The sequence below is a fragment of the Sarcophilus harrisii genome, chromosome X (assembly GCF_902635505.1).
Source record: "Sarcophilus harrisii chromosome X, mSarHar1.11, whole genome shotgun sequence".
NCBI lineage: Eukaryota > Metazoa > Chordata > Mammalia > Dasyuromorphia > Dasyuridae > Sarcophilus > Sarcophilus harrisii.
Window position 1 is genome coordinate 39,752,581 of NC_045432.1, and position 26,536 is coordinate 39,779,116.

At 39.1% G+C, this 26,536-nt stretch overlaps 1 protein-coding gene across 1 annotated transcript in view; it reads left to right on the top strand.

The window, feature by feature from the left end:
* The first annotated feature begins 468 nt into the window (after nt 1-468).
* The window catches only part of LOC111721598 (adhesion G-protein coupled receptor G4), a 31,297-nt gene continuing 5,229 nt past the window's right edge, over nt 469-26,536 (top strand). Inside the window, 5 exon segments of the mRNA XM_031945060.1 lie at nt 469-531; nt 8,689-8,844; nt 8,846-9,007; nt 9,009-9,102; nt 9,105-9,314. Coding sequence (XP_031800920.1) covers nt 469-531; nt 8,689-8,844; nt 8,846-9,007; nt 9,009-9,102; nt 9,105-9,314 — 685 coding nt within the window.

Consider the following 26,536-nt stretch of genomic DNA (forward strand, 5'->3'; position numbering starts at 1 on the left):
ATTAGAAAAGTTGTTTTCCAATGAGTGATTTTGGATTCAAATTAATTATAGCGGAACTGGTGGAAGTGATAAGGGAGACGGAGACTTTGCTTTCCAAATAGGAGTTATTTGTGAGCTCCTTTTGGCAAGAGTTTGTCCTTAAAAGACACAAAACAAAAACTGGAGGAGAAAGGAAGTTCAGCAGAACTAAAGTGGGGGGTCCCTGGGGTCAATAGCAAGTGAAAATCTATGTATTCATGCAGATAATTTGATGTACCTAGAGGGATGAATGGAGCTTCTCTCTTGCCTTTGTATGATATATTGCATACAAAATATATTCATATATAATTACAATTATATCATAATTATTTGATGACAAATAATTAGCAAAATTATTTGTATAGAGCTGAAGGAACAACTAATAACTTAATGACTGTTTCATACTCAGAGGAAGAAACAGTCCTCACTTTCTGAATACCCGTTTAGACAATGAAAGCACAGATCCTTTTATGTCAGAGGTTTGAGAAGAGACTTTCAGGACTGATCATTGTGATTTGTTTTAGCTTCAGTTTTTATAGGCATTCTTCTATGTAAATGCACAAAATGTCATATGCAGTTATGGGAAAGGCCTGTGATTTCATCAGCATAGGAAACTCATCTATGACTTGGTACGTGTGTCACATAGAATTGTTTGGGACCCAAAGAGATTAACTGATTAACCCATGGGGCCACAGCTAGTAGGCATCTGGTGTCAAATTGTACAAGAGTCTTGATTCCGCATCAGACCCTCTTCTCACCATGCAACATTGCTTCTAGAAGGGGGCCTTCCATAGACACGATGACCAATCAATCAATGAACATTTATTAAACACCTACTATGTGCCAGGCCCTGTGCCTAGTGCTAGGACTACAAATACAAAACCGACTCAGTTCTGTCCTCAAGCAGCTTACGTTCTGTTGAGGCATACAACACAGAAGATCAGATGATCATAGGCCCAAAGCTGGAAGGTACCTCAGAGGCCACCTTGTTCAACCCCCTTGTTTTTTAGATGAGGGAACTGAGGTCCAATGATTTGTCCAAGGCCGTGTAGATGGTAAGTGATAATGAGAGGTAACATTTGAATTCAGTTCACTGTAGTGACCCGAAAAAAGTTGGCAGGGCTGGGCTGGGCTGGGTGGCTGAGAGTAAATGGTAGTTTCCAGGCTCTGCAGATCACTTGGAGAAAGCTTTACCCAATGAGAGTAAAGCAGCTCCAAATTCTCTTCCTATTGCAGGTTTAAAAATGAATCTTTTGGAGGATTCTCCAAAGATGGCAGAATAGGTCAGTAAATTTCAGGGTCTCCAGATTTCTCCCACAAACAATAAATTTGCACCTCAGGGCAAACATAGACTGATGAAAAACCAAGAAGACTTGGGGCAAAACAGGGGTCCTCCAGGCACAACCCCAGAAAATCTGAAGAAGGGCCCTGGGCTAGAGATTAACCTGTCTGAAGTACAAACCCTCAGGGCTAACTCCACAGAAACACTAAGTGGGGAGCCCTGGGGTGAGCTGGGTTTGACTGGATCCTCACTCAGTGGGCACCACACAAACTTTCACTTCCTGGACAGCCTGAGGAGCTGGGGGTCTGGGTCTCCAAGACTAAGGGAACCTCAGCTGATTAGGAATGCCCGGCCCAGATGTGCTGCAGAGCCCTAGGCAGGAAGGAACCCGCACACTGGGAGTGCAGATGCAGTGAGGCAGTGGGGCAGGGACCCTGCTGGCTGTGGGCAATTGTGGGAGGGTAGAGCTCTTAGTTTGTAGTTCCAGGTCAGAGGGGAGAGCTGAAGGGAAACTTGCGGCACCATCTCCCCCCCCAGCCCACAATTAGAGGAGCTTATATTAATACTTCTTATTAAAAACAATGTACTAACGAAGAAGAAAGAATTCCACCTTTGAAACTTACTATGGAAACAGGGAAGAGCGGGGTTCTTCTTCAGAAGAGAACACTGAAGTAAAAGAGCTTCTTCTATCTCAAAGAGTAATGTGATATGGCTCCCTGCCCAGAGAGAATTTATAGAACTCAAAAAAGAATTTAAAAATCAAATGGGAGACATTGAGGAAAAACTAAAAAATTAAAATAAAAACCATCCAAGAAAAACAAGAAGATTATGAAAAAAACAATTAGCCAACTAGAAAAAGAGATGCAGAGTCTCAAAGACAAAAATAACTTTTTGAAAGTTAGAGCCATGAAGTTATGAGAGACCAAGAAATAACAAAACAGATTCTAAAGAATGAAAAAATTAGAACAGAATGTGAAACATAAGAAAAAACACAGATCTGGAGAACAGATCAACAAGAGAAAATATAAGAATAATTGGACTGCCTGAAAGTTGTGACCAAAAAAAGAACCTTGACACAACAATGCAAGAAATAATCCAAGAAAATTGTCCTGGAGTGAGAGAACATGAGGGGAAGATAGAAATAGAAAAAATCTGTCGAGCGTCACCTCAAAGAGATCTTTTGTGGAAAACATATAGGAATATTATTGTCAAATTTCAAAACCTCCAAATCAAAGAGAAAATTTTACAAGAAACAAGAAAAAACAATTCAAATACACTGAAGCTACAATTAGAATTGTACAGGACTTATCAGTAGCCACAATAAAAGACTGCAGGTCCTTCAATCATATCTACTGACAATCAAAAGAATTAGGCCTGCGGCCAAAAATATCATATCCAGCAAAGTTATCTATAATATTGAATGAGAAAAACTGGACATTCAATGAACTCGCAGATTTTCAGGACTTTCTATCAACCAAACTTACTAGAAAATTTAACATATAAGAGGCAATATCAAAGATCAGTTTCAAGGAACCCAACATGGACAAATTGTTAATGGGTTTTTTTTACATGGGAAATGTATACCATCTGTTTAAGATTGACATCAACCACAGGGAAGCTCAAAAGAAAGAGTGGGGCAAAATGAAAGTAAAAATAGTTATCATGTTAAACAAATGAGGTAGAGAGGAAGAACAGACACAGAGGCATTAGAGGGGGGAGAAAGACTTGTAATTATGAAAACCTACTTATATCGGGAATGGGTTAAATGAGCAACACTACATATATACCATGAAGGGTATAGCACCCTCCAAAATCTCTAAAGAAATAAGGGGAAGGGGACAAGAAAGAAAAGGGTGGGGGAAGAAGACAAAGGAGGGATCTATGGGTGCAGGGAGGTTAAGTAATAGCAAGGCTAGTTAAGGAGCAGAATTAAAGCAGAGTCAGGAAGCATAAGAAAGATATGTGTGTGTATATGTGAGGGGTTGGGGTGTGTGTGGGTATGTATGTGTATGTATATATCTACATATGTATACATAAATATATCCTTTCTTAACTATAACCTGCTTAGGGGTGGTGGAGATGAAAGGGGGAAAAAGAATAAAGTAAAAAAATGTGTGCAGCAGGGAACAAAAAAAACAGTTTACAACAAAGTAAAGATGGACACTCATGAATAAAACCTACTAATATATATACTTCCTTGAACTGGTAATTTGTTGTTATATATTTTGAATCCTCCCTGATGTTCTGCTGGGCACATGACAGTATTCTCTTTTGTTTTGTTTTGTTTTATGTTTATTTTCTATTTTCTTATTTTTTAATAAAATAAAATTTAAAAAATAATATACAATAGTAAGAAAAAGAATAAAATCTGCTAAATTTCTAGCTATTACCTAGAGTCTTGGGGGTATTTGTTTAAAAAATGAGCTCTTAAAAATATTAAATCATATTAAAATGTCTTAATATGAATTGAACTAGTCTGCTTGGTACTATCTATTTTTCAAAAGATTAAATGAACTTTAAAATGCGGGCATAGTAAGTGTAGGATTTGTTAGGAATTAGATGAATTGAGTCTGAGTCAGGGTTCTTTCAGCTCTACTAGTGAGGATCACCCAATTTTTAAGAAATTTATATTTCATAGAATATACCATCAGAGCTAGAAAGGACAGTGAAAATCTTTTTGGTCCACTCACTTCATTTTATGGTCCCCTATATCAATGGGCTATGAAATGTGATGCATGCATTCCCAGGATATTAAAAGAAAATATCATAATTTCTATTTTTATAGCTTAAAAAGTTAGGGGCAGGATGATATAATGGAGAAAGGGCTGGGTTCTTAGTGCCAAGTAATCCTGGATACAAGTACTCCATCTGACACCCATTGGCTGTGTGGCTTTAGCTCAGTGTTCTAGGACAAAGCTTCTTAAACTGTGGGTGTTGACTCCCCATGGGGTTATGTATAAACAAAATAAAGTAAAAGTGAATCGTTTGATTTATTTCTTGCTTTTTTGAGTTTGTGAGGAGAGGGGTTGGGTCAAAAGCAACCAGGCTACCATCTTGATCTTGCTCATTCAGCTCAGCTATTGGACTAAAAACTTAAGACTTTTGGAGCTGTGGCCCCAGCATCGTCCCCATTGCCATTTGCCAACACAAATCCTGTAGACTCCAGGTTCTGGGGAAACTAATAACAATATTTTCTTAGATATACCCAGTGTGCTCATAACTGGCTCTTCCCACTGAGTCATGCGTCCAGTTTTTGGGTACCATTGCTGAAACTTTGCCCAGAACTTTCTTTCATTTTTAGAGAAGATGGGGAGGGGAGAGGGAAGCTTGACAATCATCAAAAAGACCACTGTTATCACTCAAGCTTGTTTGGTGAGGTCAGCCTCACCTTGACTTTTGGAATTAACTATACTGGAAGTGCCTCCTTTAACTTTAAAGCCTTTCACAGTCTTGTCCCAGACTACCTTTCCAGTCTCATTATACCTTGATCCGCTTTCTACACTCTGCAAATCCACCGAAATTGGTACCTCTATATCACTTTCACAACATGCTGAATCCCATCTCCCCGACTCTGTACTGGTTAAAATTCAACAGTCGAAAAATATGACCTACGAGTTCCCAAGGGCTCTGCAGTAGATGAATGTGATTTTGTGTGTGTCCTTTTACCATTTTATGGCATGCTCTAGTCCCAGGTCAGTCTTTCTCTAAAGTGAGTCGGAGTCCTTTGTTGACACTGGATCACCTCACATCCCACTGATCTGACTTTGAGCTTCCATCCCTATTTCTCTATGAAGAATTCTGTCTTTTCAAAGAATTCTGGATAGGATATAGGAAACTTAGTAACTAGTATCCAAAGCAAATACTTTTGAATGTCAAAAGGACTGAGTAGGGGGATCTGGGAGCACGTATGGAGTCTGCCGGACCAAAGAAAAAGGCTAGAGTTTGGAGTCTGGGTAGGAAGTATTGAGTACATTGAGGCAGAGCTACAACTAATACTTCTGGGGGTGGGGTAATCACCACAGGAGCAATTGAGGCATAAAAGATACCCTCAAAGCAACTTTTTAAGACAAAAAGAGTGAGAAGCAGTGTACCAGCGTGGAAATGAGGGCTGGTTGGAAGGTCTGGGTTCAGATCCCACCTCTGACACATACTGGCCATGACCTTGGACAGGTAGTTTAATTTACCTGCTCTTCCGGCAATGCTCTAAGCCTACACTTGCAGAAAAGGGCCTGATCCATATTAGTAGAGAGAGTTTATTTCAACAAACTCTCATGTCTAAAATAAAGTACAACAAAAGGGGGGAAAAAAAGACAAATTGAGTTGTCAGGGGGTGGAAGACCTTAGACCTTGGAATACTGGAATATACAGATCTTAATTACTGGGAGATTGCCACTGGGGGAACCAGCTGCAATAAAGATTCCAACATGGAACCAGGCTTGGGATAGGGGGAAGAAGCCCACCATCCAGTGGCTTCATATTTAAAGGAATTCTTCTCGATTAATGCTAAGCTCAGTTGTTTCTACCTGCTGGAGTACCAGGGCTTTCTAAATTTCAGTAGCCTGAAGCAAAACCCCAATATTCCTGTCCTAGTTATGGTTTTGCACAGAGGAACTAGAGAGCAAGTCAGATGAGAATTGCAGACTGATGGAACTGCAAGAGGAGGGTCTTTTAAGAGGACTCACACATCTCTTCATGCCCTTTGCTTCTTAAAAACCAATTAGATCGCTCGTGTGATACATTCAAGACACTGGGAACAGCCTGATCAAAGGCATGGAGGTAGGAAAGGTAGGAGATACCCAAGATATCATGGGTAGCTCCATTAGGCTGAAGTATATGGCATATGAGGCATTGAGATGAGGCTGGTAAGATAGATTCGAGTCAATTTGTCAAGGGCCTAAATGGCAGCCTAAGTAGGCTATTTTTTTTTTTTTTTTTTTGCTTCACATAAATGTTTTTTTTTTTTTTAAATATCACTGGACTGCCTAACGATCTAACAAGTTGACAGTTTATTGATAGAATCACAGAATGTCAGACTAGGGTGACTTCCTATTCTAATAAAAACTCTTATGATCTTTAAAGTCCTTTCTGTTTTTAACCCCCTCATTTTACAAATGATTAGGCCCCAAATGGAGAAGTGACTCATCTAAGGTGATACAGATGCTAAACAAAAGAGCTTTAACTCAAAGCCATGTCTTCTGATTCCAGACCCAATACTCTTCCAAGTCCAGAAAAGGTAATGCAGAGTCATTGGAGGGATGGGATTAGCAAAATGATTGCTCAGAGGTAGACAATAGGGAAATTGTACAGTGGGGAAAATGGAGTCTGCTGTAGATCTGAGTTCCAATTATAACCCTGACACTTACCACTCTTGTTACCTTTGGCAAATGATTTGGCTTCTTCAAGTCTAAAATTTCTCATCTAAAAATGAAGGAGTTGGCCTGGGTGACTTCACAATTGCCTCAGCAAAAAAAAATAATTAGGCAATAAAATATGAGTAATGGATTGTATAGGGGCAAAGGGATGGAGACTGTTGTTCAAGGGAGATGTCCAGGTGAGGGGTAATAGAGGGAATTGTAACCAGTGCAAAGACTGTAGCAAGAGTCAACTAACAGTGCTGATTTGCCAGTTCTTGGGATAGCAAAGAAGCTTGTCACTCCCCTGCTCAAGAAACTTCAGTGGCTCCCTATTGCCTCCATGATCAAATATAAAATCCTGTTTGACTTTTAAGGCCCTTTATAACCTGGTCCTTTCCTACCTTTCCAATCTTCTTATATTTTACACCCCTCTATGGACTTTACAATCTGGTGACTTTGGCGTCCTTACTGTTCCTTGAAAACAAAAACAAAAACAAAAACAAAAAAACCCATCCCATTCTTGACTGCTCATAATCACAAACTGTTCATCATGCCTGGAATGCTCTCTCTCCTCTCCTGTCTTTCCTGACTTGTTTTAAGTCTCAGCTAAAACCTATCTTCTGTAAGAACTCTTTCTCAATTTCCTTTCATGCTTGTGCCTTTCCTCTGAGATTACCTCTATTTATCCCGTAAGCATCTTGCACATATGTAGCTATTTGCATATTGTCTCCTCTATTAGATGTTGGGCTCCTGGAGAGCAAGGGCTGGCCTTTGCCCCTTTGTGGGGGGATCCCCTGAGAGCACAGTGTCTGACACACAGCAGGTGCTTAATAAATGTTTGCTGACTTGACTTGACTTGCTGGCCAGTCCTCCCAATTCTCTGGAGCAGCCCATACCCTTTAGGTCTCCTATGGTGCATTCTGGTAGGAAGCAAGGTCCTAAAACAGAAGCAATCATGTTGTCATTTGGCTTGGGAGGCTGTGTTAGAGGAGTAATTGCTGTTGCAACACGAATATGATGAGGCAGTTAAGCTAATAGAAATAGTGACTTTGAAAATAGATGTGTGTGGACTATTGGCAGCAAATTGTTCATCTACATCTGGCTTCCCTCCACTTCCCAATGCACTCCTGGCTGCTTCCCCAAATTGCCCAGATGGCATGTACTCAGGGAACACAAATCTAATTTTAATATTAGCCTCAGCAAAATATAATTAGGAAGGAAATCTACTGCAAAAAAGAGTACACTTCAAAAGTTTGACAAAAATTATTTTTGTACAATCCACTCTTATGGATTATTTACACCATGGAAAATGGTAGCTGTCAACCATATTGCTGAATGAGTTCAATCTCAACTGATTCCGGAAGCTAAGCAGGGGTGGGCATGCCCCTTAGTACTCCAATGGGACCTCACCTGGGAATACCGAGAGCTGTGGACACAGAAGAGAAAGGTAGCATGAAGTATGGGATGAGAAGAGCTGGGTTCCAATCTTGCCTAACGTCAAGTCACTTAACCACTCATTGCTCCGTCAACTCTCTAAGATTGTAGATGACAGTTGAGTTGCCCTTTGAGACTGATAAAGGGACTTTCCATAATGGGAATGACTTACTCTGAGAAATCAGAGGTCTGGCTATCTCACCACTCCTATCATTCCCTTTTACCGCCTGCCCACAAAAGGTGAAGGAGCTTCATTTCAATCATATTGTATCTGGTGAGGCAGAGTGCTGGCCAAGTCAAGAGACCATCGTCTAAATAACCAGTTTTGATTCTTCCTGCCCATGTGACCTTGAGTAAATTATTTCCCCTCTGTGAGCCTCAGTTTTTCATCTATAAAATGAGAATAATCATACTTAGCCAACCTCTTGTTTGTTTGGGACCAAACATGTTGAACATTCTTATAGAAATAGGAGTTATGGGCCACATAGCATGGTCTATTATTTTCTCTTTATCAGGTAGATATTTGTTTTTATTTTTATCCTGAAAACTGATGTTTTTCCCTTCTTCTCTCCTTCCCTTATTCCCCCCCGCCCCCCCCACACCTTTCTTCCCATTTGGAAAGATGCAGCATCCCTCAAAGGGAAAAGAATGGACTTCCAGGGAAGTTGTGACCAATACATAAGGCTGGCCCAGCTCATTCCTAAGCTTAACCGACTTACAGCCTGTGTTGACTTGTCACTGGTAAATACCAACTTGGAAGAGTTAGATGGCTTTCTCTTATGTGACTAAAAATACTTCCTTGGGTACAGAAGATGTAGCACTTGGACTGGAAGGAGAATATAGGTGGCTAAGAGTCTACATCTTGGGTATAATGTTTCCTGTTAACCACAGATTTTTTCTTTTTAAATGGCACAATGTGGTGCCCAATATGGAATGGGGTATAAGCTATTCCTCAATTAGACAGGGCTGCTGGTAGCATGACCACTTCTCAGAACATGATGGCCAATGGGAGTTTGGTCTAGGACATTTCCATTGGAAGGAAGGAAGCCAGCCAGATAAGGGCGCTGACAGCACCGTGAGTAATTCGTACCACTTTTGGTTGTGGGATCACATTTTGGAAAATGAGGATTTTCAGAAATACCACATTGGAAAAGTGGTGAGCTGGGAAGAAGACAACTGGATTTTCAATGATATAACCCCCACAACTGATGACCAATTGTGCTGTTGTAAGTAAATGATTAGATATTTATTTTTCTTTAAGAATTATGGCATGTATGATTATACGAGCATGTTGGAAGAAGTGGATGTCCAGGAGAAATGATTTTTTATCTAAGTCCTAAGATATACTGGGATATATAATGCTGAGAGAGAAATAAGTATTTAGAGAGATAAGCATGCTAAGGGTTGGTATCTGCTGTGAGAACCTTTCTTGATCAATTGTGTGAAAGCTGGATTCTGGCTTAGGGCTAAACACATCTAATAAAGAGATTGAGAAAGGTGGGTTAGAAAAAATGCTGGATGCAGGCAGAAGGGCATGGTTCTACTAGTTGTGTGATTCTGGATAATATTTCTGAGCCTCTCTCTAAAATGGGGTCAATGATATTTATACTCCCCACCTCACAGGGTCATTGTGAAGAAAGTACTTTGTAAACCTAAAAGCATGAAAGACATAGGAGTTTAGGACATTGATGTCCAGTCAATCAATTGATCCCTCAGGCTACGACATCAGCCAGGCACTGTGTTAAGCACTGAACATGCTAAGATGAAAGAATTTCTGTCCTTGGGAAGCTTACATTCTACCAGGGAAGAAAGCCAGGGAAAACAATTTGAATAGATAATAGGGTCACACAGATTCAGAACTAGAAGGGACCTTAGAGATCATCTAATCTGAAAGGAGAGAATTTGAGTGGAGGGAGGGCACCAATAATTGGGAGACTAAGAAAGGCCTCACGTATGAGGCGATGCTTGAGTTGAGCTTTGTAGGAATTTATTTATGTGACAAGAAATTTAGAAAACTTAAACTATTTGTGATGGAATTCATATGACTTAATCACATGAGCTCCTTCCTTCCTTAGTTTTTTTTTTTAATTTAGATTTTAACTTCCATTGCCAAGTTCAGGAATTCAAACATAAATAAATATGTAAATAAGGGCATAAGAAGAAAAATGAGCATGCAAGATTTCACAAAGAACATTTAACAAAGAAACTGGTTCAACTTATGTCTGTAGCTTCTGTAATTTCCTGATTCTTGCTCCTATCCCTAAGACATACTTATTGTCTTTCATGAGCTAGCACCCACAGCATTCTTGTTCTGATCCTTCTGGGTCCGTTTTCCTTTGTGGAGAAAAACCATTTGTTGCTGCTATTGTTTTTTCCCCCACTACATAGTTAAAAGAATATGTAAACTGTTTCTTTTATTCTCATTTCCTCACCCTCAACTTCTTGTATAATATATCTTCAAGTTTTTCTTTATGGCACAAGAATATTTGACCACATTCACAATTTGTTCAGCCAGTTTGCAGTGAATATTTTTGTAGAGTTAGGTTGTTTTTCCCCCACTGGGAACAGAGGGTCAGTGGGAATAAACATTTAGGTAGCCCTTATGGTGCTTTCCAATATTTCATTCAATATTCAATTCTTTTATTTCTCTTCTTCACTCCTCATGTTTAAAATGACTCTACATTGCTTTACAGAAATGTTGGATCTCTTCACAGGTTTAGCAGTACTGTCGTGGCGTGCTTGAGGGGTGTCAAGTGGGATCCGAGTTGCTTGGATTTGTGATTTGAGAGATTTTGAACATTTTCTTAACATGGCTGTTGAAAACTTATGGTTCTTCTTTCAAAATTACCCACTCATATTTTTTGACCACTTAACAACTGGAATAGAACATAAATTTATATCAGTTCTTTATAAATTTTATTTAATTTGGTCCTGGTGTGATTTTAGGTATCAACGCTAGTAGGTGGTGCCAGGGTGCACAGACCATCGGACCTGGAGTCAGGAAGAACTGATTTATAATCCAATCTCAGACCCTTATTAGCTGTGCAGACTCTGGGCAAGTCACTTCACCTGCCAGCCTCAGTTTCCTCAATTGCAAAATGGGGATCATAATAGCACCTACCTCCCATGCTTGTTGTGAGGATCAAATGAAATATTTGTAAAGTGCTTAGTATGAGTACCTGGAAAGTTTATTGTTGTTCACTTGTTTTCAGTCAAGTCTGACTCTTGGTGACTTCATTTGGGGTTTTCTTGGCAGATACTGAAGTGGTTTGTCCTTTCCTTTTCCAGTTCATTTTACAGGTGAGGAAACTGAGGCAAACAGTGTGAAGTGATTCCTCCTTTTTTTTTTTCCTAATCTTCCCATCTTATCCCACTTGGTCAGGGGACAGTGTCTGAACTCTGGAAGATACAATCTTCCTGGCTCCAAGTCTTATACTCTATCCACTGCAGCGCCACTAGCCACTTTTCATGGCTCATAATAGGCACTATATAAATGGTAGCTATTTATTCTTATTTTTGCACATCAGCAGCTAGGTGGCACAGTAGATAGAACTTTGGGGTTGGAGTCAGGAAGACCTAAGCACAGTGCCGTAGGCACTTGATAAATGCTTGTTTTCTTCCTTCCTTTTTACATGGCAGTTCATTAACATGCTGTTCAATTTATTTTTGTTATTATTTTGTTTAGATGATCTATTTCTCATTTTATCAATTTGGATGCCTTATATATTTAATGTACTCATCCATTACTTTTGCATCCGTAGTTTTTCTAGCATAATTGCACATAATATTCTCAACTACTTTTTAAATTCTTCCTCATTATTCAATATGATTCTGCCCTTTTTGTTTTGATAATTTGGTTGCCTTGGCTCTAATTTTTGATTTAATTAACTGTTTATCAATTTTGTGGATCCTTTAAAAATCGGTTGTTTTATTTATTCAATTTGTTATTCTGGCTCTCACTTCTGTTAATTTCTTCCTTGAATTGTGTTCTATCATCTTTTGTGCTTATTTTAGAGTTCTTTTTATTGATTTTTCTTCTTTTTAATTGCAAATTCAACTCATTAATATTCTCTCTTTCTACTTTCTTCCTATAAGAGCACAAGAAAATAAATTTGCCTCTAAGAGCTACTTTCACTGTGTCCCATAAATTTTAATGTGTTCTTTTATTATTGTCATTATCTTCCATATAATTTTTAATTGTTTCTCTAATCTAGTTTTTGATCTAAGCATTTTTTTTTGGAAGCCTGGGTCCTGTTTTGCTCAAGCTCTAAATGCAGTACGTATCCACTACTGATTGGCAAGAGAGCTTTGATCTGCTCAATTTCTGACCTAGGCAGTCCCTCTTTCAACAGAACACTTGTGTTACCCTCACCTCTACTTCCTGCCATTCTAGGCATATTTTTGAAGCTTGCATCTCCCTATTTTGCTCAGACTATAAGTTCAGTAGCTATTCCTAGGTGTCCACTGCTGTTTGGTATGGGATCTTTGACCTGTTCTATGTCTGACCTAGGCAGTCCCTCTTTTGACAGCCTGGTGGCTCCCTGCTTCCAAGAATCACCACATTGGAGCCAGACTTCATGCAGCAGGCAATTTGCCTAGTTACTAACCCTCAGAACTTCAGAGCTCAAGTCATCCACCAGCCTCAGCCTCCCTGCCATTCTAAACATTTTAAAATTGATCATCTTTAAACTGCATGTAGATCTGACTCTTTTGCTCTCATTTCTCTTATGGATTACTATTCTGTGTCATGAGCTATAAAAATGCTTAAAATTTCTGGTGTTTTTTTCCTTACATTTATTTATAAATTTCTTGGGGCCTACAGTGTGATCAGTTTTTTTTTAAATGTCCCATCCATATTTGAAAAAAAGAAAAAAGTACATTCTCTATTAAACCCAGTCAAGTTTTGCCATGAATCTACAGCACAGTGGTAGAGTGGGTAGAGCTGTTCTCAAAATCAAATTGACCTCTAGTGGTGATTCTGGGCAAGTCAATTCAGCACTTAGTCATCTGGGTTACTTTTACCCTATAGATCACAGGAAAGAAAAACTGGTAAAGATAGTTCTTCAGCAAGAGTTCCCTGTACCAATGAAATCACAGGTTAGGTCTTTATAGTTATCTATTTAATCTAATTTCCCCAACATTCTGGGATTGTTTTAGATTTAGATTTTAGATTTTAGATTTAGAACTGGAAGGAACCATGTAGGTCATCTCTTTCAGAAACACCCTGTTTTGTAGATAAGGAAATTGAGGATCAGAGTCTGTGACTTGCTCATGGTCATATAAATGATAGGCCAGCATTTAGACATGGCTCCTCTGACTACTTGGCATTCTTTCACCACACTACCCTGACTCTCTAATTATGCTTCATTTCATATTTTTTAATTTCTCTTTTTCAGTTATTTTGTCATTTTTTTAGTGATGTCTGACTCTTCATGACTCCATTTGGGGTTTTCTGGGCAAAGATATGGAGTAGTATGCCATTTTCTTCTCCAGTTCATTTTATAGAAACTGAGGCAAACAGGGTGAAATGACTTGCCCAGGGTTACAAAGATAAGTATCTTAGGTCACATTTGACCTCAGGTCTTCCTGACTCTGGGCCCAGAGTGATCTATAATATAACACTATGATACCACATGGTTGCCCTTATTTCTCTTTTGCTTCCTATCTTTAACTTTTGGCAACTCAGTTACCTTTTCCTTTGCAATTGTATGTCTATGAATAAAGAAGTCTTCTATCCTCTTTCCCTTTCTTTTTTTTAGGAGTTTATACACATTTTTTCCCTCGACTGTTCTTTTCCCCCTTACTTCCCAAAGCAACTTGTGACCACTAGCAGTCAATCAAAATGAATTTTTGGAACTACACATTTGTTAATCAATTTGAGAGCCTCTGCTGCCTTGATGATTCCCATTAATTGTTCCATTGATGGAACCAATCCAACACTTTTGTCCTTGAAATGCCTATTACTCACTCTGATTCTTCATCCCTTGAGAAATGGCAGCTCTTTTTAGTCCACTGTTGTTCTGTTGGTCTTACGCATTCTAATAATGTAGGATCCCTCTCTCAACTCTGTTACCCTTTAACATGATCAAATTAAAACAACAGCCTTTAGGTATCTGTGGGTAACTTTTTCTTTTTTCTTTTGTTTTGTGTTTGATTTATTTAATATTTTCCCCTAGTTACATTTAAAACAAATTTTTAAAATTTGTTTTTAAAATTTTGAGTTCTAGGTTCTCTCCTTTATCACCACTGACAATTAAGAAACCACATGTGAAGTTATGCAAAACATGTCCATAAAAGTCATGTTGTGAAAAAAAAACATAGAAAGAAAGAATGCTTCAATCTGTATTTAGACCCAATCAGTTCCTTTTCTGAGTATGGACAGGATTTTTCATAAGTCCTTCAGAGTAGTCATGGATCACCGTATTGAGAATAGCTAAGTCATTTATAACTGGCCATCCTAGAACATTGCTATTATTTTGTACACAACACATTTCACTTTGAGTTCATGGAAGACTTTCCAGGTTTGTTTGCTTTTTTTCCAAGTGCACCCTGCTCATCATTTCCCATAGAATAATAATAGTCCATCACAAGCACATACCATACTTTATCGAGCCATTCCCCAATTGATGGGCATCTCCTCAATTTTCAATTTTTTTCCCTGAAAAGAGAACTGCTAGGAATCCTTTTTGTACACATAGGTCATTTTCCTTTTTTAAAATTCCTTTTTGTATTCATGCCTAGTGGTGGTGGTGTTATGAATTTATAACCCTTTGGAAATAGATGATGTTTGTGATCATTTATCAATTGGGGCATGGTTCTTATTTTTTTATATAAATTTGACTCAGGTCCCTCCACGTTTGAGAAATGAGACCTTATCAGAAAAACTTGCTTCAAAATTCTTTTTACAATTACTACTGCTTAACTGTATTTCTTCCTGTTTATTCTCTCTCCTTTCACTCCATCCCTAATCAAAAGTGTTTTGCTACTAACCACTCCCTCCCCCAATGTGCCCTCTCTTTTATCACCCTCCCCACTTGCAGAATAAGACAGATTTCTATACCTATATTGAGTATGTAAGCTATTTCCTCTTTGAGCCAATTCTGATGAGAGTAAGGTTCACTTATTCTCCCTCTCCTCCCCCTCTTCCTCTCTCTATAGGTAACATTTTAAACAAATCTACCATTCAATTTTGATCCTTCACCTCTGGAGACCATTTCAGGCCTTATTACCTCCAGAGATTAAAAACAACATTTCTGGGTTAGTTGAAGTGGAGGTTTCTCTCTATAAGTATCCTATGAAGTCTATCACTCTGCAGTCAGTAGTCACTCAAAAGTTTCCTCTTGGTCACACAATAAGGAATGTCAATACATATCTGTGTTGCCTGGAAGACTATGTGGAGGTTTATAGCAGATAGAGTGTAACTGCACATGTTCATAAAGCGCTTACTGGGAGCTTATTGCCCACTCTCCCAGTTTTACACACACACACACACACACACACACACACAGATATAGCCTTTCTCCAAGAGATGAAGAGTCACATTCAGTAAGAGTCATTAAAAGGTCAGAAATATTGAAATGGTTCCATCACCAGAATGATTAAGTCTCAAATCACTTAACTTTAGTCATATGTCTTAGACAAGTTACTTCCCCTCTCTGAATCTGTTTTTTCATATCTAAGATGGGGATAGTAAAACAGTCCTTCTCTATCTTTCTCAAGGCAAAGTGGGAGGAGGAAAGGACTTCGAAATATAGGGAACAAAGACCAGGCCATATAGGGTGTTTGGGGAAGATAGAGAAACATAGATTTAGAATTTGAGTTGGAACAAAGAGAAAATAGAATTAGACCAGAAAAGTAGAATGGTGTGAGATTATGGAAGGCCAAATAGATGAATTTAAAACTCGAGGTTATTGAAGAAATAAAATGATCTAAATTTTCAGATCTGTGCATTAAAAGATATAGCATTCAAACCCCTTCACAACCTTTCAGTTTCTTCCACTTGACTCCTTTCCAAGTATGCTATAATTGAGTGACACTGGTCTCTTGGTTCTTCCTCACACATGACATTCAAACTTCTCCCAACTTAATGTCTTTGTACTGGTTGCCCACTCCTCCCTCCCCCTCGTGACTGGACTGCTCTCCTTCACCTAGATCTCTTAGTTTTCCCATCATTCTTCAAGAGTCAGGTCAAATCTCACCATCCACAAGCTTCCTTTTGTATTCTAGCCATTCTTCCATAATGATTAGTGTTTTCCCTCTGAGATTACCTCCCATTTGTGCTGTTTCCATGTTCTTGTATGTCTATAGTTATTTGTATATCATCTCTCCCATTACAATATAATAGGGGCTCCTTGAGGACAGGAATCATATATTTTCCTTTTCTTTGTAACCTCAGCTCTTAATATAATGCCTAGGACATAGTAAACACTTAACAAATATAATTGACTAATGAAAAAAAATATACATGAAACAAATTCTGGCATCTATATAGAGGAAGAGGAGGCTGGAGGGAGCAGGTATTGTCCAGCACTGTCTACTGAAGGAAAGGGAAGACTTAACATTAATCCCAAATCATGGATATGGGAAGCAAAGTGCTACAGATAGAACAGTGAGGTGGAGGAGGAAAGATCGTGAGTTTGAGTTTTGGCATGGTGAGTTTGGGGAATTTCTAGAATGGCCAGATAGAGATAAGTGGGAGGCGGGAGGTGTGGGGCTGGAGCTCAGAGGAGAGGAAGGTGCTGGAGACAGAGATATGAGAGTCATCTTCATAGAGGTGGTAGCTGAAGGCACAGAACTGAATGAGGCTGTCAAGGGAGGAAATATAGAGAGAGGAAATCTGGCCAAGGACAGGACTCTTGAAGAATACCCACATTAAAGAATCAGAAAAGGAAAAAGGAGTAAAGGAAAGAGACAGAGAAGTAGAGAGGTAAAAGCAGATACAGAAGAAGCAGCAGGGGCATAGGGAGTCACTGAAGATTTTTGAGCAAAGAAATAGATATGACAAGATCTATAAATAAAAGTATTGGGTCTATTGGTTGAGTTGGGATAGCCGAGGGAAGGGTTGTTGGGGGGTTTTAGTTTTTTTTAAATTGGGGAGACCTGAGTATGTCCGTAGGCAGATGGCAAGGAACCAGTGGTGAAAGAGACTGAAGATGCCTTATTAACAAACCTTTAGAGGCTTCCTTGAACTAAAGGGAACTCCCTTGAAAGTCTGCCTGCTGCTGCTTGGGGATATTCTGCTGCCAGCTGCCACAGCCACCTGGGCTCACTCTAGCAGGAGCAGGGGCTGCCTCATTCACCCACCCCTGCTTTAACAATAAATTCTCTGCCCCCAAGAGGGGAATTATGGGAAGGATACAATATCTCATTCATCTCCCAGCCTTTTCTTTTTCCAGAGAAAGGAGGGGGCATGGATTTAAAGGCAGAAAACTGGATTTTAGTCCCTAGCTCTGCTGCTGAGACTGACATCACTCTCCTAATCTTTCCTAATTCCTCCCTCTCTTTTCCCCCTCTCCCTCCCCTTTTCTTTCTTTCCCTTTTCTTTTCTTTTCTTTCCCTTTTCTTCTCTTCTTTCTCTCTCTCTCTCCCCCCTTTCTCCCCTTCTGCCTCCCTTCCTTCCTTCTTTTCTTTTTCCCTCTCTATTTCTCTCTTCTCCCTTCTTCCCCCAATAAAAATATTTAAATCTGAAGTAGTCAATTTTCCTTCCCCTTAGTAGCTTCGATGTAAATAGTTCACAAGAAAAGTGGGAAAATCAAGCTTCCTGCTAGTATCCTGAAGATGGTTTTCTTTGCCTTTGCCTACCTTTGAGCACTATCGTACTCTGGTCTCAGAGATGGTTTCTCAACCCCGAGTGATCTTTATCACTTGCTGTGGTTGCTCTACTCTGCTCATGGATGAATCAAGCTTTATTGCCTTGCCTGATAGAGGAGTTTGGTCCCCATTTTGAAAATCCCTTCTCCTCGTGTGCTTATTCTGCACCCCCCTGACTGTATCTGACTGGTTGATTCTAATCACTATTTTCTCACTCTGCTCTAATAAATAGACTCGGAATTATAATTTACAGAGGTCATGATCGATGGAAAAAAACAAATGAGATCTGCAGCTGGCAAAACCCAATTTTAATATGAGGTGATAGAGCCAAATCACAACCTTCCTTAGACACCTTAACAAATGCTCTACTTAATATTCTGCTGGCAGGTACATCTCTAACAGACGCCCTCATCCATATTCAGAGACTATAGCTTAGCTTCATGGGGTCCAATAATTACCAGGCAGGATTTTGTCTGGAGCTTAGGAGCAAATGGCATCGAACCCCTTCCCCACTCCCTCTTACTCTTTTGAATTAGCATGGCTTATTCCCACTTTGGAAACTGGAAGGACCAAGGGTCAGCCATGCAAATGGCATGAACCCTGCTTGCATTGCCAGTTAAAAGTCAGCCACAGAAGTAAAGTTAGGAAACATGTATACAGTTCTGATTAGCACAGAAGTGGCTTTCTATCAGTTTTAGAGGTCAGCTCACAGGGCAGAGTTGTTCTAGGCAAAATTTTAAAAAATAACAGCAATATATTCAGCCCAGTTTGAATACTTTTTAAAGTAAAAAAATATTTTTTACATTATTCATTTCTGAATATTCCCCTTCAAAACTGAACACTTCACACCAAAAACCAATTAAAACCAATACAAGGAGCTGTCTGCCCTGTGTGCAACATTCAGTACCCAGAGTCCCCCCACCTCTCTACCAAAAGGAGAAAAATGCATTTTATCACCTGTAGAAAACATCTTTTCCCTCTACCTAAGGCAAACATGAAACTCAAAAAGGATGATTGTGGTAGAAGGGGCCCAACCCAACCCAATCCAGTACAAACACAGAATGGAAAATAGCAGACCATTTATTTACTAGCTGTGTGATCTTGGCCAGTCATTTCACTTCTCTTTAGGTCTGTTTCTGTCCCATCTGCTCTTCCAGTTATGATTTGATTCAATTCTAACCTATTGAGAATTCTTTGGATCCTGACACTTTCATCTGGCATATTAGTTAGCCTTATGTGTCACTTGAGTTCCAGATTAGCATTTGACATTATATCAACCTTACTGTGTTAATTTTTTTCTAACTTTAAATTTTATTTAAATTTTAAGATGGTTTTCAACATTTCATTTTTGTAATATTTTAAGTTCTGAATTTTTTCAACCTCCTTCCCTTACTTCTCCTCTCCCCAAGACAGCAAACAATCTGATACAGGTTATACACGTACGATCATTTGAAATGTATTTCCATATTAGTTGTGTTGTAAAAGAAAAATCAGACAAAAGGGGAAAACCATGAGAAAGAAAAAAAAACAAACAAAAAAGGTAAAAATACTATGCTTCAATCCACATTCAATCTCCACAGTTCTCTCTCTGGATACAGATGGCATTTTCTATCCCAAGTCTATTAGAATTGTCTTGGATCACGGTATCGCTGAGAAGAGCTAAGTCTATCATAGTGGATCACTGGTCTTGCTGTTATTGTCTTACTACATTCTTAAACATGGCCCGCTCAATCACATTTTCCAGGACAAGGAGAACTCACGTCTTCTCCAGGAGATTTAGATGTGTTCTGGAAACTATCTTGGGAGACCCTACCTATCCTTTCTCTGAACCTTTTCAGACCTTTTCTCCTAACAATGTAGGGTTCATTCACCATATGGGGCAATGGATTGAGTGCCAGGACCGTGTGATCCTAGGCAAGATGCTTAACTTCTCTTTGCCCCAGTTTCCTCATCCACAAAATGGGGACAATAATGGTAGCATCTACCTGTCAGGGTTGTCATGAAATCAAATGAGATAATGATTGTAAAATGTTTAGTACAGTACCTGGCACATGGCAGACACTATATAAATGTGAGCAGTTGTTATCATTACTACTTAGGTTTCTCTCCTGTCACAAATTCTAAGGATCTCATCATGGTTTCACTGATATGCACACCTAGAACCTGGAATTCTAACTGAGAGACACTTATTTTCATTTCATTACATATCACTGAGCCTTACTTGGTGGGATGAGAGCTGTGACCTAAATGTGGCCATGGATATTCTTGGAGAAGTCTTAGTTCGTCCTTCTGGGGCTAAAGTCCAGTCATGGGACCATCAGAGTCCCCTCGTGCTTGGGAGGGACAGGGAGAGTTTTGGTTGCTACATTCTCCCCCAAACAGTCTATGTTCTACAGTGCGCTGATCTTCCTCCACCCCAGCCCAGGCTTTGATGGTTGGATGTCTTCCCAGTGTTTTTAATTTTTAAATTTTAAAATAAATTGAGCTAGTGGGACTCAAGCTTTTGCAGTATGGTGGGACAAGAAAAGAGCTAGAAGGAAAGAAAGAACTGTAGTTCTGTGCAGTTAGGATGAGAATCTAGACACCTGGTCTTGGAGTGGTGGCCAAGTGGAGGGACAGGCCTAAATCCAACTTGGCCTGTTCTCACAGTAGTTGCAGATCACAGCTCACCACAGGAAAGTTCTATCTCCAGCTCCTGCTGGGTGGATAACTAATTGGACAGCATCACTTCCAGTGCTGATTCCAGAGTTAAGATTGTGAGAGGCAGATGTTCAAGAAAATTAAGTTAGTTTTGGAAGGAACAGAAGTCCTACCTCAGGAAGACCCATGAGCATTCTAATGGCTCACTTCTGAACTTGCTTGGGGACCTTGAGGCCTCAACAGCAAAGCTCATTGGAGTCAGACCCCGCCATTTCTAATACACACATATAATGCCAGAGTTTGGAGTCTCAGACAAGACAGGAAGACTCAGAAACTAACTAAATCTCTGAGGACTGTTAGTTCCAGGCTTACGAACTTTAGCTCAGAAACAGTAAATGTCAAGACGTGCACAATGACGGCGTGATGTTCATTTACCATCTAAGAACTCTTGCTGGGGTCCTACTAAGAAATCTTGGTGTTCAGGACAAATACACGTACATCCCTGGGTAATTTAGAGATGGAGTGATTTCTTTCAATCTATAAATCTCCCCAGAGAACCAACACAGTTGGGGGGCACTTGTCAGCATCTGTTCCAAAGAACTCGCTGTGCTCAGATCAAGAGTTAGCTGGACTACCTGGTGATCAGAACAACTAAGTTGAAAGGGCCCATTAACCACTGCAGGGAGAGCCAGGATTGGAGTGAAGAGATTTCATCCTGACTCCAGAAAGGAAGGACCAATTTGGGAAGGGCTGTAGGCCATAGAAAGCGATGGTCATATTGGGTTTGGGGGCCACAGTTTACAAGATAAGAATCGACAGGCTCGGCAGCCAGAGATGGAAAGGGGTTAGCTAGTACCAATGTGCCTAGTCTGGCAAATCTGAGTTTTAAAGGGGGGCTTTAAATTGAAAAGGTATGGGAAAGGAGAAGTACTGCTGGACCTTCAGCTCCCAATTTCAGCTCCTTGATTCATCCTGATGGGAAAAGGATTAGTTTAAAACTACCATGGCCCCCCAGCCATTATCAGATCTAGGGTACATAGGTACCTCAGCATCATCATAAGTATTCATGTAATTTTCAAAAACCCCCCATGAACTTGGCTCTTTTCAACAATGCAGTGATCTGAGAGAATTCCAATAGACTTGTGAGGGAAAGAATCATTCACATCCAGAGAGAGAACCAAGGAGGTTGAATGTGGATCAAAGCAGAGGATTTTCACCTTTTTTGTTGTTTGGGTTTTTTTTTTCTTTCTCATTTTTCCCCTTTTGATCTGATTTTTCCTGTATAGCATGACAAATATGGAGATATATTTGGAAGAATTGCACATATTTAACCTATATCAGATTTTTTTCTGCTGTTTTGGTGAAGAGGGAAAGGGGGAAAGAGGGAAAAATATTGGTACACAAGGTTTTACATGTTGAAAACTATCTTTGCATGTATTTGGAAAAATAAAATGCTATTTAAAAAATCAAAAACCTCCCATGAATCAGATATATGGTAAGTCACAGTTGTCACAGTCATAATCATCCCAAATATGACATATGCAAGTATTCACATTAGAATTGCATGCAGCAGGCTAGGCCAGTCACATTCAATCTTGATTTTTATTGTCCTATGTGCTTATGGAAATAAGTCATACTCGCAACAATTACACCCTTGACTTCTCATATGACTCATGGAACGTTTGTGAGAATTACAGGAACAAAGTTACATATACAACTGTATGTTGAATTTGTGTGAAGAGAGAGCACCTTGCACATCAATTCCACATCAAGTACATGGAGCACCTTGTCTGACTGTCTACATGTATAACTTCAGATGCCTGATCTGAAAAGGAGAGAACTGGATTTTCTGATCCAGTTCTGTGGGTTCTGTAAGTAAAAACAATTTTGATTACAAAATTTCAATAGTGTTTCCTTTGTGATCTCCTATGTATTTCATTTTCTTCATTTATAAACATGATTCTGAGAAAGGCTCCAAAAAAGGTCAAAGAACTGGGCTTGAGGTTGCTTCTTATCTGGGCTGCCCAGGAGAGATCAGGGTAGAACTAGGAGCTGGGGATTGGGTTTATGGGCAGATTGGGCTTGGGGACAAAGAAGGTATAGAAATAACACCATGGAAATGCTGAATAAATCTAGCCAGACCCCAGACTGAGTTAGGATGCTCAGGAGAACTGGATTAAGACTACTGATGGGAGCATTGATATTTACCAGGTTCTTGTCCCAGACTCCATAATCTAAAGGATTGACTCACCAAGAATCTGTTTGTAACATTTGCACAATGGCCCTCCCTTCCTAGGCATGGAGCAAGCAATTACCTTGTCCTTTTTGTTAGTGTATTGAGGCACTGACTTTGATTAAAGGGCTGATCTCTGATCAAAGTCTGACCCAGGTATAGAAGGCAAGCTTGCTTGGCATAATGGACCATAGCTGCCCAGTTTGAAAGGCTCTTGAGATAATGCAATTTCTTTCCCTCAGCATTGTGTTTTCCAAGGCAATCCATGAAAGAAGCAGCTGGATGGTACGCTTGATATTATTAGGCTTGGAGACTAGGTCTGAAACTAGCCTCAGATATCTGCCTGTTTGCCTCAGTTTCCTCATCTTTATTTGATTTTTTTTTAGGTAATACAATTTTTAACTTATTTTTAATACATATTGTTTTATGAATTATGTTGGGAGAGAAAAATCAGAGCAAAAGGGAAAAACCATGGGAGAAATTAAAAAAAAAAACAGAAAAAAGAAGTAAACAAAGAAATGAGTGAACATAGCATATGTTCCTCTTCTTTAAAATAAAGGTAATAATAGCAACTAAGTTGTCAGCATGAACAAGTGAGATAATATTTACAAAGCATTTTTCAAGCTAAAGAGAATGATATAAATGCTAGTTAAGGAAGATAGATGCAGCAGAGAGCAGTGGACCAGTAGTCAGAAAGATCAGAGTTCAAATCTTACCTCAGACACTTAAGCTGTATGATCCTGGGCAAGTTGCTAAACTTTTGTTTGCCTCAGTTTCCTCATCTGTACAATGAAGATTATAATAGTACATACCTCCCATTGTTGTGAGAATAAAATGAGATATTTGTGCTTTGCAAACCTGAAAGCACTATATAAATGACACCTATTATTACTCTTATTATTTCTATAATTAACCCTGCAACCCACAACCTGGAAAGTAGTATACTTTTGTTTACAAAGTGTTTTCACATAAATTGTTTCATCTGATCCCAACATAACCCTTTGAAAGCAAACTCCAAGACATGTCTTTGGGACAGTGAAACATTTGAAGATACCTTTTTTTTTTAAAGTACTCCCCATTTAATGGTCTTAAATTTCAAATGTTACAGACCACACACATACATACACACAAACAAAAAGAAATTTAACAGAAACAAGGAACAATTCCAATAGTCAAGTAACAACATGAAAAGCTCTTGAACATTATCTTTAAAAGTACAAATTAAAGTCTTTTTGTTAAGAGGTAACATAAGAAATAAGCACTTTTTTTTTAGCAAAATGCATATGAAAACATTTTTAGGCAAAATCTTACCAAGATAGAAAAAAATCTAGTATACCCAAGAAATTATGTGAGATATACAATGCTCAAAAACTTTCTATGATATATAAAATAGAACTATCATTAGATCATGAATTTGATCTCTAACAAATCATCTTTGAAACTGAGAAGGTATCTCCAAAGACTGTTACCAAATTTCTTTTAAGTCCCAACTAAAACCTCACCTATATAGGAAGCCTTCCCCAACCCCTCTTAATTCCCTCTGTTATCTCCTACTGATAGCATTTGCTTTGCCATATATATATTTGTTTGCATGTTGTCCCCCTCATTAGATTGTGAGCTTCTTAAGAGAAAAGGCTGCCTTTTGCCTCTTTTTATATTTCCAGTGCTTAGTGAAAATGCCTAACATCACAGTAGGTAAGCACCTACTGTTTAGTGCACCTATCAATGTTCATTGATTAATCAATCAATACGTCCTTTTGACAAAATTCAGGAAATCAAATGGTCAACCAAGACATGTTCACGATGACTTAGGAATTAAATTCAATTATGCAATCCTCTTGGAGGTTCTTTGAAACTCTTTGATCCATTTCCTATTGAGATTTGGACTTCCGAAAAATCTCAGTATTCTGATTTTCGCAGTTTGGCCAGTATCAGTGTACAATTACTCTCCTCCTCCCTGGTGGTATTAAAAGTTGAAGCAGGCATGCTTCTTACTCTTAAGACCATTTTAAAAACCCTGAAGATTAAGTGGCAATGAGATCTACTTGGGAAAGCAATTTACTGTCAACCTTCAAGGCATCAATCATTTTAAATGTTTAAGCTATTGAGAAAAACCCACTCAGTGTCAGTCTAACATCTTTAAACAACTCAAAAGAAAAAAAATGTTTTTTTTTCTTTCTGGTTTGTGAAAAAGCTAAATCAAACAGATTTTTGTCTTATAAGTTAAAGCATGCTTCATTTTTTACTGCTGATTCAGAGAGGCTGGTTAGTTAATTCAGGCTACTCAGATTTCTGTTTCATATATTTCAAAGAAAATTAACTTAAGAAACTTAAAATTGGTCTAACATTTGGGGAATCTGAAACATTTGAACATATTAGTTAAATCCAAGAGCATAAAAAATCTTTTTACTTCTCATTTAGGGTATGACACGAACACATGAAAATTGGTACAAAATGAGCTTTACATGAACAAATGCTTCAATTAGTGTCAGTCTGATTATTCCCCACCAGTGGTGGTGAGCAATAATAATAAACAGCTAACATTAGATGTACCTATACCTGCTGGGACTTTGCCGAGTGCTTTACAATATTATCTCATCTTATCCTCACAACAATGCTGGGAGGTAGGTGCTGTTATTGTGCCCATTTAATAAATGAAGAAATTGAGATAAGCCCTTGGAGATAAGTGACTTGCCCACAGTCACATAGTTTGTGTCCGAAGTCGGATTATAACTGTGGTTATTGGACTCCTGTCCAGAGCTAGACAGAGCTATATTTAGATCACATATATTTATATCATATATCACAGAGTAATATTTGTGAATCTTGTTGGTTTTGAAGGAAAACTTCCCCTACCTATTATTGCCTAGACAGGTAGCCAGCCCTGAGGCTTGCTATTGGCCACAAAGTCTCCCTGATTTGGTAAATCACCATTTGAGATTTTGCAGTGCTTTTTTATACCTATAGTTCATTATCTTTACAGAAGAGGAAACTGAGGCACAGAGGGTTCTTTAAATTATTTACTCAGGTCCGTGCAGCTAATGTCTGAGGGCAGGATTTAAACTTGGGTCATCCTGACTCCAAATCCAATCAGTATACTTCTATGCACTGTTCCACTCAGCTGCCTAAAACTAAACCTTTCCCTTTACATTTAGTGGTGCTGAAATCACAAACAGTTCCACATTTGGTTCTCAAGAGGCTAAGTCTGCAAGAGGATTTGAAATCTCACCAGCATCTTATCCAATGTAATACGGTTATGTAGATGAAGATGCACCAAACTAGAAGATGCATCCTGGGACATTTACAGCAGAAAGCCCAGCCATGATTTGTACAACCCATAAGGATAAGCTGGTCCCTCCAAATTGCAGAGGTGATGAGTGATACAGCTGAGAAAGCAGCACCACATTTTAATTCTGCTTAGGATTGCTGCAAGGTTGAGAGGAACCTGGAGCTTGCAACTGGTAAATAAATATAGAGTTGGGGAAGGATGAAATATATGTTTTTGAAGCCCTTATCCCTTAAGGACCAAAGCTGAATTCATCAGAAGCTCCTGATTAGGGTGGATGTGTTCAGGAAGCACTGGTTGAGTGATTCTCGTTGCTATGGAAACAGAGAGAGATGTAGCATTGCATCTCCAGGTGCCGGGGCCGCTCCCCATGGCCTCCCATATGGGCAGCCATTGCCCAAAGCTAGCCTGGGCCGTTCCCATTTTGCCCTAGTCTTCTTGCCGATTTCCTGTCAAACTCCATAAACACAGACCCTTTC